This window comes from Microtus pennsylvanicus, chromosome 21 (genome assembly GCF_037038515.1).
Source record: "Microtus pennsylvanicus isolate mMicPen1 chromosome 21, mMicPen1.hap1, whole genome shotgun sequence".
Classification (NCBI taxonomy): Eukaryota; Metazoa; Chordata; class Mammalia; order Rodentia; family Cricetidae; genus Microtus; species Microtus pennsylvanicus.
Window position 1 is genome coordinate 21,932,631 of NC_134599.1, and position 14,231 is coordinate 21,946,861.

The window sequence follows — 14,231 nt, forward strand, 5'->3', positions numbered from 1 at the left end:
AAGCTTCTTACCGCATTTATCAACTTCCTGACACTGGCAGCTGGTTTTACACCTCACCAGGCAAGCCCCTGCCCCTGTAACCCTGATGCCACACAGAGGCCTCGGTGAGAGAGTAAACACTCTGAAGAGAGACCGTGACTCTCCCTCCAGCTATCAGAGTCACTGAATCAGTGTGTTTAACAGACATGGAGAATCCCAGCTTCAAGCTGACCTCCAAATTAAGAATATAAATGGCTTCTTCCCTGCGCCTATTAAATGAGCCAAGCTAGGGACAAACAGCTCTGTCGGGCCAGAATAAGCTTGCGAGAGTCTTTTCTCTTTCAGGGATGGGAGATCGTTGTGTATGTGTTTGTGTGTGTACATATTTTTTTGTGTGTGTATGTATATGAAAGTGGAGGACAGAGTTCGGTGTTGGGCCTTGTGGTCGTTTGAATGGAAATGGTCCCATAGGCTTACAGAGAGTGGCACTATTAGAAGGTGTGGTCTTCTTGGTGGAAAGGGGGTCACTGGGGGTTGGCTTTGGGGTTTCAACATTCATGTGAAGCCCAGTGTCACATTTTCTTTCTGCTGCCTGAGGATCTGGATGTAGAACTCTCAGGTACTTCTCCAGCAGCCTGCACGCCATCGCGCTTCCTGCCATGACAGGAATGCACTAAGCCTGTGATTCAATGTTTCCCTTTATAAGTGCTGCCGCAGTCACGGTGTCTCAATGCTAACAAAGGTGTCGCCTTTAACTATTCTCACTTGAGTTCTGAAGACAAGGTCTCTCACTGGACATGGAGCCCACCAATTTGCCTAGACTACTGGCCAGCAGTCCCAAGGGCACTGTTGTCGCCACCTCCCAACTCTGGAATTATAGGAGTACATACGACCATACTTGCTTTTCTTTATATGAGCTGCGAATCCAAACTTGGGTCCTTATGCTTCTGCAGCAAGTGCTTCCCCAACTGAGGTTATCTACCCAGCTCCCAGGGGATAATAAATATGTGTGTGCGTGTGTGTATATATGCATATATGTGTACACACACACACACACACACACACAGACACATATAGTGATGTGGAAGTCCCTCTGTGTGTGGTGATTTCCATTAATGAATAAAGAAACTGCCTTCGCCTGTTGATAGGGCAGAACTTAGGTAGGCGGAGAAGATGGAACTGAATTCTGGGAGGAAGAAGGCAGAATCAGGGGGACGCCATGGATCCGCTGCTGGAGATAGACGTGCTGAATCTTTGCTAGTAGGCAATGACCTCGTAGTGATATACAGATTAATAGAAATGGGTTAAATTAAGATGTAAGAGTTATCCAATAAGAAGCTAAAGCTAATGGGCCAAGCAGTGATTGAATTAATACAGTTTCTGTGTGATTATTTCGGGGCTAAGCTAGCCGGGCAGCCAGGATGAACAAGTGGGCCCTCCTCCTACAATCTATGGCATTTTCACATATACATCAATAATAAAAATATCTATGTCATGTTGACACAGATGCCAAGTTGGGGATGTTTTGTTCATTCTAAATCTGTATTTTCCTATAAGAAATGATACAATGATTTCCCATAGAGAAATTGCTTTTCACCTTCGCTAGTCATTGCATTAAAAATAAAGTTCCAACAGTTGCTAGCCATTTAGCAGTTTCTTTAAATGATACTTTTTATTTATTTTTTGAGAGTAAACAAAACATACATACACCCCTCTTCTCCCCTTCCAACTCTTCCTGCCTCCTCCCAACTTCATGTCCTCTCCTGTTTCTTCTTCATGTTTAATTACCCACTGAGCCCAATCAGGGCTGCTGATAGATACACAGACAGAAGGTCATCCGCCACCAAGATGGACACCATACTCACGGCCACAACCCCCCCAAAAAATGCCTCTCCCCCTCCCAACGGCTGTCAACTTGTCAGTAGCTCTTCAGTTAGGGCTCTTGTGAGCCTCTCCCCAGGTCATACTTGGATTTTAACTGGATTAAAATCTTGTGCTGGTGACCAAAGCCTCTAGGAGGTCATGAACGCAATGCCCATGTCATGCCTAACCTTCCGCAGCCTCTTCAATCTTCTGACTCTCATGCTCTCTCTCTGCTCTTCTGGGACAGGGCCTTGATGTAAATGTTCCATTTGGAGCTGAGCACTCACAGTCACACAGCCTCATTATTTTGACTCATTGTGTGTCTCTGTATTAATGACTGCCCAAGCTTTATTGACCAAGGCTGAGAGTAACACAGAGCCCATGTCAGTTCTAGGCTCTGACCTGGGCCCACTGCTGTGGGATTCTCCCCACTAGTGGATCTTTAAGACAGAAACCTACCCCATTTTCCTTGGATCTGACTTAAAAACTGTCTCTATGATAGAGAACCTGAGATAGTGAAGGTAACTTAGGACCCAAGTCCCTTTGCCCCAGAACAGCACTGGTCAAGCCATCTCAATGTCAACCGACAATATATTATACAGCCTTTGTTTCATGGATTCCCTGTAAATTAAAAATGACCACAGGCATGGTAAAGAGGAAATTACACTTATTCTTTCCACTTTGGTTTGGCTACATTTTTAAAAAAATCCAATTTCCTTCACTAATTTCTGTTCCTTAATTTCTTTGGAGATACAGGGACACTACAGGAGTGAATTTATGAACCCAATAGCCTAGTGATATCTCTGTATGGTAACATGCCAGGCCTGGAGCTTGGCTCACATCTCTATATATTGGAAGGATGTTTAGGGCACACGTTCTAGGCACTGGGTACTGAGTGAGGGTCACAATAAAAGTCAGTTCCATCCCTAGAAACTTGTCATTCAGCTGTATCTGCTACAAAGCTGTTGGACTTGGGGCAAGCAACTATACTGCCATCCAGCATAGTAGCTAATCTGTAGAATGGGAGCCATTTACAGTGGGGGGGGGGGATTCTTCAAAGGACTATGAAGAAAATTAAAGGAGAAAATCTACATTTGGCACTAAGTGATAGATAGTAGCCTTTTCACCACGCCACGTATCATTTGAGATTTGTTAATTGAACTGACCTCCCGCACCAGAGATGTCTTATTCAAAGGGCACAGGCTTGGTTTTAATCCTACATGGGTCTCAGAATTCTTTGAGCATCTCCCGATGCCATGGTTTCCCCAAAGCATTTTGCCTTCAACATACCCATTACAATGCACCCAGAGTTCTGTGTATATCGGGGAAGGAGGTGCAGAGTGGGTGCTATTGGGGTTTTATGAGCATCCCTCTTCTCAGATCTGCCTGAACTCTTTTTTCCAGTGCAGCCTCCTTTCTATGCAGGATGCAGACTCTACGAGAAAGGAACTTTGCCCGGAGCAACCTTTATTTATGAAGCCTTAATTCTCACCATGGCAACTAGTGTAAGGTACAGAGAGGAAACCCCAACACAAAGCCCGGACAGTTGTCCCAGTCTGGGGGGAAGCAGGAGACAGGGACAGGAAGGAGGCTGTAGCCTATACCATAGGGCGGTGGCTATAGATTGCTCGCTGTGATTGTCCCAGAGAAAACACAGCAAACCCAGCCACCAGCCGGCTAATCAGGGCAGGAGGGGAGAGGGAGGCAGACAGAGGAAAAAAAACCTGCTTGAAGAATAACCTCTAATGAGGTTTGATTACGCTGGAGCTTCTGCATTCGATTCCCCCCAAATCCCCGCCGGCTCTTTGAAATTCAAGAGTTCTCTTCTGTGAACATCAAAAGGTAAATCGCGTGGAGCTCTGAGCTGGTTGAACTGAGAGATGATTAGCGAATAAAAAATGTCCAGGGTTTAAAACAGAAGCATGGGGGGGGGGCATGGTGGAGAAAGGGATCGTCAGCAGTGCTAATTAGACCATTTCCTGCTAACACCTGGCTTGCTTGTGCTCCTGTCGTCAGAGCAATTGAAGTGATGTTGGGTCTCCATCATGAGTGCCTCTAGGCTGGGAGCACCTGGGATGGTTGGGCACTCAATGGGCAGGCACTCTGGGCACCGGAAGTGGCTGCAAAAGGAAAAAGTGATGCCTGGCCCAGGGTCCTTGGCCTGGTGGTCTTCCACCATTCTCCTTCCAGCTCCCCCATGCAATTCCTGCCATCTTTATAAACCGTGGCTGCTGTGATCTCCTGCCCTCTGTCCACCTCACAGGTTCTACCATCCAGGCTTCTCACCAGCTCCCCATCAACAGAGTAAGCCCTTCTGTTTTCCCAGGGCTCAGTTTGCCTTACTCCATCCTAGCTGCCCCTGCTTCGACTACCACATGTCTTTCTACATGTGACCACAGAATGGGTCACCGTGTTCATCTCATTGGCATGTATGGGCCACACTGTTCAAGGAATCATTTCGGATCTGTCTCCTATGTGCAATTACACAGGCAGAATCTATGACATCTCCCACTCCCTGGCTTTCTGTGATCTAATTATAGGGCCCATGGGAGGGCCCAAGACACGTCAGGATAGTTTGGGGGAAGTAATCCCTACAGTGTGCTTGCTGTGTGGTCCTGAGCTGGTCAGCTCCCAGCCTCCGTTCCTTCTGTAATTACTTTTCCCTGTAAAAGCAGGTGATATTAATACTTGACCTACTTCACAGGCTTTTGTGCGTGTGAAATGGAACGTATTTGGAAATTGCTTTGTGAACTCCACAGGGCTGTATGCAGACAGGTCTTATCAAACGCTCCATAAATACCAGTTGAATGAAGACCTGGGGCCAGCTGACAGTTGAGTGTACTCATTCTGGAGTGAGACAGATTTGCGTTCAAGCACACATCTGTGCAGCCTCCACTTGTGGGCAGGAAGGCTCCAGTCAGTACCAAGCCTCCTAGTACCATGGTTTCCCCGGCTTCGTGAGCATCGCTTAGCACCATGCTTGGCACATGACGGTTGCTCTTGGAATGTGGGCACCGGTGATAAGACTATTGGAGCTACTAACAGCAACAGAAACGATTCTCAAAGTCTGAGCCCTGAGCCAGCAATATTGTCACAGCCTGGGGACTTGTCAGAAATGCAAATTCTCAGGCCACATTCCAGACTCACTGACTCAGAGTCTCTGAGGCTGGAGCCCAAGAAGGCATGTTCTAGCAAGCCCTCCAAGAGAATCTGGCATCTTCTCACACTGGAGAGCCACCATGGGAGAATGTAGTTATCTATCAGGACTGGAGACTCCGTCACGTTGCCGCCGCTTTTCCTCTGTGCCAGCATGAGATCTTGGTCTTTTGCTCACTGTGATTCATCTTGATGGGCACATTGGAGGGATCAGGAAACACCCCCAAAATTAGTAAAGCATATTCTGAGTGTGTCCATGAAGACCTTTCCAGAAAGACTGCCATGCAGGTCACCCAGAGGAAGAGGGAAGACTCAACCACATGTATGCAGTACCATACATTGGGATGGGGTTCCTACCGCACAAAAACTGGAAGAAAGAAACCACCAGTGTAGAGCTTGACTCCTTCAGTGGGTGCCCATTCTGTGGACATCAACTGCCAGTATCTTCAGTCTTTAAATGTGTTTGTCTCCAGGGAGCTTCAGGGACTTCAGTCTTAGACTGGGGCTGTGCCATTGGCCTCCTCTCCATTCTGGTATATTCGTTCATTCATTTGTGTGTACATTTGCACACATGCACATTGTGACCCTTATTATGGAGGTCAGAGGACAACTTTCAGGAATTAGTTCTATCTTTCCAACTTGTGAACCCCGGGAGTGAACTCCATTTCCAGGCTTAGTGGCAAACGCCTTTACTGTCTGAGCCATCTCCCTGTCCCATCACCCCAATTCTGAGGCTTCCATTTTTTGGACTGGTTTTTCTGGTTCTCCAGCTGGCAGATGACTATGGTTAGACTATCAGGCTCTGATCTTGTAAATTGATCTAGCAAGTACCCTTTTATAACCATAGTACCCTTTTATAACCATTGGTTCTGTACTGTAGAGAACCCTGACTGTTAAGCCTAGCTGTACTTCTTGGTCTTCACTGAACTCACGCCAGGGCATTAGTAGTAATTATAGTTCCTGGTTGGCAGAACGGAAAACTGGAGCAGAGAGGTTCTGCACTTTGCCCAGGGTCACACAGCTATTACAGGCAGAGCTCGGCAAATGTGGTTTCAGAGTCCAAATTCTTAACTACCTTCATCTGGAAAGTGCCAACCTAGGTCTAGAAAACTACCAAGGAGTGAAAAGGGTTAGGATGTAAAGTCATGGACCACTGCATTTTCCTGGACCCCATGGGAAATAAAGGCTTGACAGTTGCTCCAAGAGCAGGGCGGTCAGCCTGAGTCTCACACCCATAAGGATTTGCCCTAGCACTGGCCGTGTGAACTTTTTAAGGTTCACTTTCTCTTCCTTTAAGATAGTCCCCCATTCATCAAGGCTGCGTTGCTCTTGTCTCTTATCGTCTGGCCCACCAGCTTCCCACCAGGCTCCCACCAGGCTCCCACCAGGCTCTCACCAGGCTTCCATCAGGCTCCCACCAGGCTCCCACCAGGCTCTCACCAGGCTCCCACCAGGCTCCCACCAGGCTCTCACCAGGCTCCCACCAGGCTCCCACCAGGCTCTCACCAGGCTCCCACCAGGCTCCCACCAGGCTCTCACCAGGCTTCCATCAGGCTCCCACCAGGCTCCCACCAGGCTCCCACCAGGCTCTCACCAGGCTTCCATCAGGCTCCCACCAGGCTCCCACCAGGCTCCCACCAGGCTCCCACCAGGCTCCCACCAGGCTTGAGCCTGACACTTGTGCTTTTGCAGCTTGTAGCTCTCAACTGAGAAGCAAGAGCATTCCCAGGATACCAATGGAGTCCTCAGAAAGAGTGCCCTTTTCCTCGTCCCCCCCCCCCCAGGCCTGCCTTGGTTTGCAGATCAACAAACTATCTACCCTGATACTGGTAGTGACCTGTAACGTGTGTGTGTGTGTGTGTGTGTGTGTGTGTGTGTGTGTGTGTGTGTGTGTGAAGAACTGTTGTCTTGCTGAGAAATCACACACAACAGTGTGAACTGAACGGCCCATAGGGTGAGTACAGAAGCCAGGACAGGTTGGTGGCTGGGGGACACAGCCAGCCATCAGGTACATGGGGGCTGCAGGTGGAATCGTTCTTTCCTTCACAAGGGCGTGTCCTTTCCTGTAAGGGAAACACTGGCTCCACACAGTAGACATCCAACATTTAGTGACAGGTGGACAGTAAGCTGTGGTGTGTCCCCTTGGGGTGAGCCTGCTGCTGAGCTTGCTTGCCTCTACCCAGAATCCCCCACTGCCAAAGCACACAGGTGTAAAAGAATGGGGACGGTGTGGCTTGTCTTTTGGAAATGATGAGAGGGAGGTTTGCTATGCTTCATACTCTTGCTGACCCATCCATGTTCAATCATTTTTTCCCCCTCTGTGTATCAGATGACCTTCCCACATGCTGCCTAATAAACTGTGTTCCTCTGGGATATGAAGTGTCATAGTTAGGGTTTCTATTACTGTGATAAAACACTACAACCCAAAAACAACTTGGGGAGGAAAAATTTTACTCTAACATAACTCTCAGAACACAGTCTATCACTGAGGGGAAGTCAGGCTAGGCACCTGGAGTCAGGATCTGATACAGAGGCCATGGAGGGGTGCTGCTTACTGGCTTGCTTCTCATGGCTTGCTCGGCCTGCTTTCTTACAGCACTCAAGACAATCTGCCCAGGAATGGCATTGCCCACAGTCATCTGGGACTTCTCAGATCACTTATTAATTTAAAAAATGTCCCCACAGACTTGACCATGGGCAATCTGACAGAAGTGTTTTTCTCAGCTGAAGCTTCTCTTTTCAAATGATTCTTGCTTGAGTTAAGTTGACAAAAGCAAACAAATATGAACTTTCTATGGGTACTTTACTGGGGAGGATGAGCTTTGTGCTGGAAGCTGTGGCTGCACCCCTAAAGCCCTAACACCACACCAGCAGTGATAAGCCCTCTCTCGTGACTTCCCAGTACAGCAGGTGAGAGGACATGGGCCAGTATCTGGGCTAAGCGACCTTGATATGGGACTTCTAAGTCTCGCTTCTTTCTGTTGACTTGCTCTGTTGACCTATTTATCACCCCAGCTGAGGGCAGGAGCCCGCATCGTCCTTACTGTCTGACCTTACTAGCTACTGTTGGGGATCAGAGGAAGGGAGAATGAGGCAGCTGACCTGGATAGGACAGGTGGAGTCAGGGAGAAGAAAGGAGGGTCATTCCAGAGAATGGTGGCTCAAGCCTGCCAGAGTCTCCTAAGAACCCAGAGGCACAATTCCCAGCCAGGTCCCCGCTCTGTTCTAGGGCCAGTTTGCTTGGTGGTTGGCACTGAGACTTGAGCATATGGAAAAGCTAGGCAGGCCACTGGTCATCTCTGTCACAACAAGCCTCTCAGAGCAGGAGCATCACTGAGACGAAGTGTCAAGGTGTCAGGAAGGCTCAGGGGAAGCAGGACCGGAGCTGAATGCAGATACCCAGAGAGCAAACATTAAGGATTGCCCACAGCTCTTCCCACACATCCCACCCTTGTCTCAGCTTTGGAAAAGTGCAGCACAAGATGAGCAGCCCAGGGCACATCCAGGTCCTGATCCTAGCTGAGGCTGAGGATGAAATGAGCAACCTGACTATCTGAGCATCCTTCATCACGTTCTTCAGATAGCCTAACAGATGGGCAAGGGGTCTGTTATCCATTCCTTTGATTTATCTCTGAATGCCTGCAAGTTACTAAGCACTATTGGCATCTGTCTTTCTCTTTAAAAATGGGACACTGGCCTCTCTCAGCAGCACATGAGGAGAGACTGGGTGGAAGCACATGATGCATAGGGAAGTGCCTGGTACATGCCTGCAGGATGCCCAGGGAGCACACACGAGCCTGACCAAGGATCAGGCTGAGTGACAGCCCCCAGGCAGGAAGACGTCTTACCTGCAGATGGTCCTGAGCAGAGTGGAACGTGCCTCGTTGTGGAAGGTGATGATGATACTGGTGGGAGGAAGGTCTGTGCAGTACACCAGCAGCGAACATCTGGCAAACGAAAGCGGGATGATAACTCAGACCTTTGAGAGCAAAAACAGAAGAGCCTGGGACCACGAACATCATCTAAGAATGACCGAAACTTAAGTGTCCACCGCCTGCTGGAGAACCTGGGCTTGGAGCCTAAACAGAAGCAAGTATTATCATTTACCCATTCTTCAGTTCAAGTACAGTGTTTCCTAACAGATTCAGGAGCCAAACTCCAAGTCTTGGGCTCTGCCCCTAATCTGGGCCCTTCTAGCCTTCCTACCCAAGTCTCTGGCCACAGAGCAGATCAAGCCAACAGAACCCTTATCATATTGACTTCTGAACTGGCAGCTTCAGAGGTGGGTTCTATCTAACTGCTGTCCCCCTGCTCCTGCCCCTGCCCCTCCCAATCTGACATCTTTAAAGAGACAGAGCCCCAAAGCCTCAGAATAAGCAACAGTCTGATCCTGAGAAGGCATTTCCTTCCATGTGTCCAGGATTATTTTGTATGACCATTACATCTGGGGTAATTTCAATTTAATACCTTGCCTCAAGTGAAAATTGCAGCCTGCAGCCTGAGAATTGCTTTAATAATGGAAATAGACCCTCCAAAGTGCGACCAGTTCCAGTGGGGGCTGTCATCTGGGTGTATCGTCCTGTTTCTCTTGATTAAAGGATTGGCCCAATTATGGGTGGGGTTATAGGGCATTGAAAAAAGAAGTAAGAACATAACGTGGGCAGGGGTCAGATACCTGTTCTGATTTTTTTGTTTCTTCCTGAGCTTTCCACTGGAAACCCAGAGACCCACAGAGAGGCTTGGAGGGGACTGGGTCCACTGGAGTTGTTCACAAATAATTTGTACAAATATGCATTTTCAATTTTTTTAGAAATATGGTTCATATTTTAAATCAAATTCTCACACAAGCCTGGACCTGAAACACTCAGGATCTCTCCAGTCTTGGGCTGAAAGACCTGATGTCCCTCCTGTGGTCACTGTTCTCTAATCTCTTGATTAGAGAGCTTTTAGGCACAGGCACTACTTTGCTTGCCTCAAAGATGCCAGCTGGGGAGAGAGGCAGATCAATGCACAGGGACCAGAAGCCTGTGCACACAGGCAGAAGCCTGAAGTGTCCAGAAGGCTCTGTTGAAAATGTCAGATCCCATAGGGTAAGGTGAGGATGGATAGAAAATGGGGTAGAGCCACCCACAGACTCACTGTCTGGGATTCTGGACACCACCTGCCAGCAGGAGACCCTGAGCAAATCAGCCACCTTTACAGGCTTCTTCCTGCTCCTCTGTGGAGCAGGGTTAGTCCAAACTCTCCCCAAAGATCTGGGCACAGATACAGAGGCTGTGGGCGTAGCCTGTCTTCAGTACATACAAGCCATTTGAACCAAATGCTGTAAGCACTCTTTGCCCCTGAGTCCAGTTATGCCACAGGGTTACTTACTTGTGACCGTGAGGCTTTATGTTTTTCACCCACACAATGGAAATGGCAACCCTAACTTGTAAATTTCCCTCCTTGGTCATTATGACAGGTCCAAAAGGTGCTAGACAAATAGTCACATGGTTACTGTTTTTTCTTTTTCTTTTTTAAAATTGTTTTTATTAAGCTATATATTTTTCTCTGCTCCCCCCCCTTTTACCCTCTTCCATGGTCCCCATGCTCCCAATTTACTTGTCTTTTTCTACTCCCCATGTAGATTAGATCCATGAATGCTCTCTTAGGGTCCTCTTTGTTGTCTAGGTTCTCTGGGATTGTGATTTGTAGGCTGGTTTTCTTTGCCTTATGTTTAAAAACTACTTATAAGTGAGTACATATGATAATTGTCTGAGTTACCTCACTCAATATGATGTTTTCTAGATCCATCCATTTGCCTGAAAATTTCAAGATGTCATTATTTTTTTCTGCTGTGTAGTACTCCATTGTGTAAATGTACCACATTTTCCTTATCCATTCTTTGGTTGAAGGGCATTTAGGTTGTTTCCGGGTTCTGCCTATGACAAAGCTGCTATGAACATAGATGAGCACACGTCCTTGTGGCATGATTGAGCATCCTTTGGGTATATACCCAAAATGGTATTGCGGGATCTTGAGGTAGGTTGATTCCTAATTTTCTGAGAAATCGCCATAGTGATATCCAAAGTGGCTGTATCAGCTTGCACTCCCACCAGCAATGAAGGAGTGTTCCCTTTACCCCACATCCTCTCCAGTTTAAGTTGTCATCAGTGTTTTTGAACTTGGCCATTCTTACAGGTATAAGATGGAATCTCAGAGTTGTTTTGATTTGCATTTCTCTGCTGGCTAAGAATGTTGAGCATTTTCTTAAGTGTCTTTCAGCCTATTTACATTCCTCTGTTTAGGTTTGTACTCCATTATTTTATTGGATTATGTGATCTTTTGGTGTCCAATTTCTTGAGTTCTTTGTATATTTTGGAAATCAGCCCTCTGTCTGATGTGGGGTTGGTGAAGATCTTTTCCCATTCTGTAGGCTGTCTTTGTCTTGTTGACCCTGTCCTTTGCGTTACAGAAGCTTCTCAGTTTCAGGAGGTCCCATTTATTAATTGTTTCTCTCAGTGTCTGTGCTACTGGGGTTATATTTAGGAAGTGGTCTCCTGTGCCAATGCATTCAAGTGTACTTCCTACTTTCACTTCTGTGAGGTTCAATGTGGCTGGCTTTATGCTGAGGTCTTTGGCCACCACAATGGTTACTATTTCTAACATCAGATGACTCCCGCTGTGCCCAACTGGATCTTTCTTATGTTGGAAAGATGTCTTTGGTGGGCGTCTCCATAGTACTGACAGTGACTGAGGGGCAACGAGAGAGGCTAGAGATAGGGCAGAGCCCAAGGACTGTGGCATTAACGCCGGTGAGAACCTGGGTGTGAGGCCTAGATTTGAATCTGGCTTTACCAAATGCTGGTCGTGAGCCCTAGAGTGTGCCATTTACTTCCCTCTAAGCTTCAATTGTGTCACCTGTAAAAGGGAGACAAGGCTCTCCTCCCAGATGGCCAAGCCTCCTTCCCAGGCTTGCAGGGAAGACTATGGCTGATGCACGCAAAGCATTTGGCAAGTGCCCAGGAAATGGGGGCAGAAAATAGGTGAACCAACCTCCAAGGGAAGTGTAGTGTGTATTGGCTGGAGATGCGAATTCACAGGGTAGAAAAGGAAGGGAGATTAGAGAGGGCAACCAGAACCAGCAAAGCAACAAGCAGTGGCTGGAACCCGGTGGTATTCTCCTGGGCCTGGAAGCTCCTGTGTCCAAAGGGGTAAGACACAGGCCTGGCCTGGGTCACCCCAGGAAGCCGATACACTCTGCTGCCATGCAGACTGCCACAGAGGAGTGAGGGTAAGGTGTTGTTTCACCCCCTCGGGCTCATATCCCTCCCCAAGCTTTTCTGCCTCTGCTGTAGCCCAGAGGGTCACCCTTCACCTGTCTGATATTCATAGCAGCCTCGGCAGAAAGGTAAACTGAGGCTCAGAACTCCCTCCTGAAAGGACATACGTGGTTCATGCATGGAATGTGGGAACCAGGTCCGTGTCTCCTTAGTTGGCACTGGTCCTCAGTGTCCCACGCACTCCCTAGTGTAGGGCAAGCACCATATAGGGTACACAGTCATCGGTGAGTGCCACACAGGAGTCACCTGCTGTCCAAGGCCTGGTCCACAGCCTGCTTGGTGACAGGCAGTAGGAAGTTATAATGTGAACTTGAGGCTGACAAAAATCCTTAAAGCTGCATTCCTAGAGGAGACTCAGCCCAGACAGTGAGTGGTCTCTCTGTGGGAGGGACCTAAAAGATGAATCAAACACTGAGGTCGCTCGGGCCATGAGGAAAGTGAAGAAGGCAGCCGATGCTGACGTCTGGCGCCAGCAGATGGACGAGAAAGCATGTTGATAATTTATTAAAGATTCAGGGGGTTTATTGGAGAGAGGAGCCAGCAAGTAGGAAAGATAGGGTAGGGGTGGGAGCGCTTAGCTCATCCTCTGTATTAGGAGGACAAGGCATTAGCTGTATGGGGGAAATGTGTGTGTGTGTGTGTGTGTGTGTGTGTGTGTGCTTGTGTGTGTGTGCACACACATGTGCATTCTGTTTGAGGCGGGAGAATCCCACCACAGCAATGCCTGAATTACATATTCCTCCAGAATGATTTTGAACAGTTTTTACCCTCTTCTTTTTTGAAAGACTCATTGGAGACCCATGATTTTTGGTAAGGCTATGTGCCTCCTGGATTCCCAGCCTTGGGAAGGGTCAGTGTCACTGGCTGAAGGTACTTCCAGGGAGCAATTCTGAGGCCAACCCTGGGCATAGGTGGAGCCTTAACCCACTCTTCCCTCACCCAGCTGTGAATTGCTATGTCCTTGCCCCTTCCTCACACCCAGATGAACATGACAACCTCAGTGCATTAGAAACACGCCTGCCAGTTACCACGGTGATCATGCACACAGATGCACACAGCACCCTCCTTTTTTATCCCACGTATTTGTAAAATACTGCAGCTGCCAGCGAGGGAGAACACAATGACGGTCATGGTCACCCCCGTTTTGTTAATGAGTTAGGAGCCCTTCGTGGTTGGTCCCTGCGGCCCTGGAGCACATGGTCTTCCTCTCACTACATTCTGGAGGGGAAAAAAACTTGATCGTAAATTAGAAACCATTTGGGATTTTATGCTGGAGGATAAAAACCAGAGGGGGTGACAGAGAGGCAGGCCAGCTAACTTTAAAACTGAGTGAGAACATAATTATTATTACTATGAGGTTGGCATAGAGGAGGTTGGCATAGAGGAGGTTGGCATAGAGGAGAGCCGCTCAATGGCTGTGAGCCTGGCAGAGGGCTCTGGCACCCTGGAAGCGAGAGATGGAGGGCAGTTACTGAGTGGGCAGAACAGCCAGAGCTGGGTGAAGGGTGCCATACAAATGCGCAACATGACACAGTAAGAATCAGACAGCCTGGCATGGGAGACTCTCAGGTTAAGCAGTTGATTGGGGTTCAGCAACAATGTCCCTTCTCTGACCCTTAGTTTTCTGGTTAATGGTGATAACAACACCCACCACATAGTGTCTTTAAATGACCGCTGGTGGAACCCTTACCGCCAGTCACTGTATGGAGTGCCTCGGGGGCGTAATGTTCATAATAGCTTAGAAAGTGGCATTGTTTTCCAGATTTACTAATCTTCTTGTTTGAACATGGAATACCCTTACTGTGGTTTTTGTTTTAAATGCTGGGTTGGCCCAGTGCGGAATGGTGCTATGTTGGGAGGCAGAAGACTTAGTTGGAGGAAGTAGGTCACTGGGGCTAGGGGGAGTAAGTC

The 14,231-nt window shown here is 48.0% G+C and overlaps 1 protein-coding gene across 1 annotated transcript in view; it reads right to left on the reverse strand.

Annotated features, from left to right (window-relative positions):
- The window catches only part of Galnt14 (polypeptide N-acetylgalactosaminyltransferase 14), a 221,467-nt gene that overhangs the window by 46,703 nt on the left and 160,533 nt on the right, over positions 1–14,231 (reverse strand). The window contains exon 3 of the mRNA XM_075955468.1: positions 8,847–8,945. Coding sequence (XP_075811583.1) covers positions 8,847–8,945 — 99 coding nt within the window. The remainder of the gene's footprint in view (positions 1–8,846; positions 8,946–14,231) is intronic.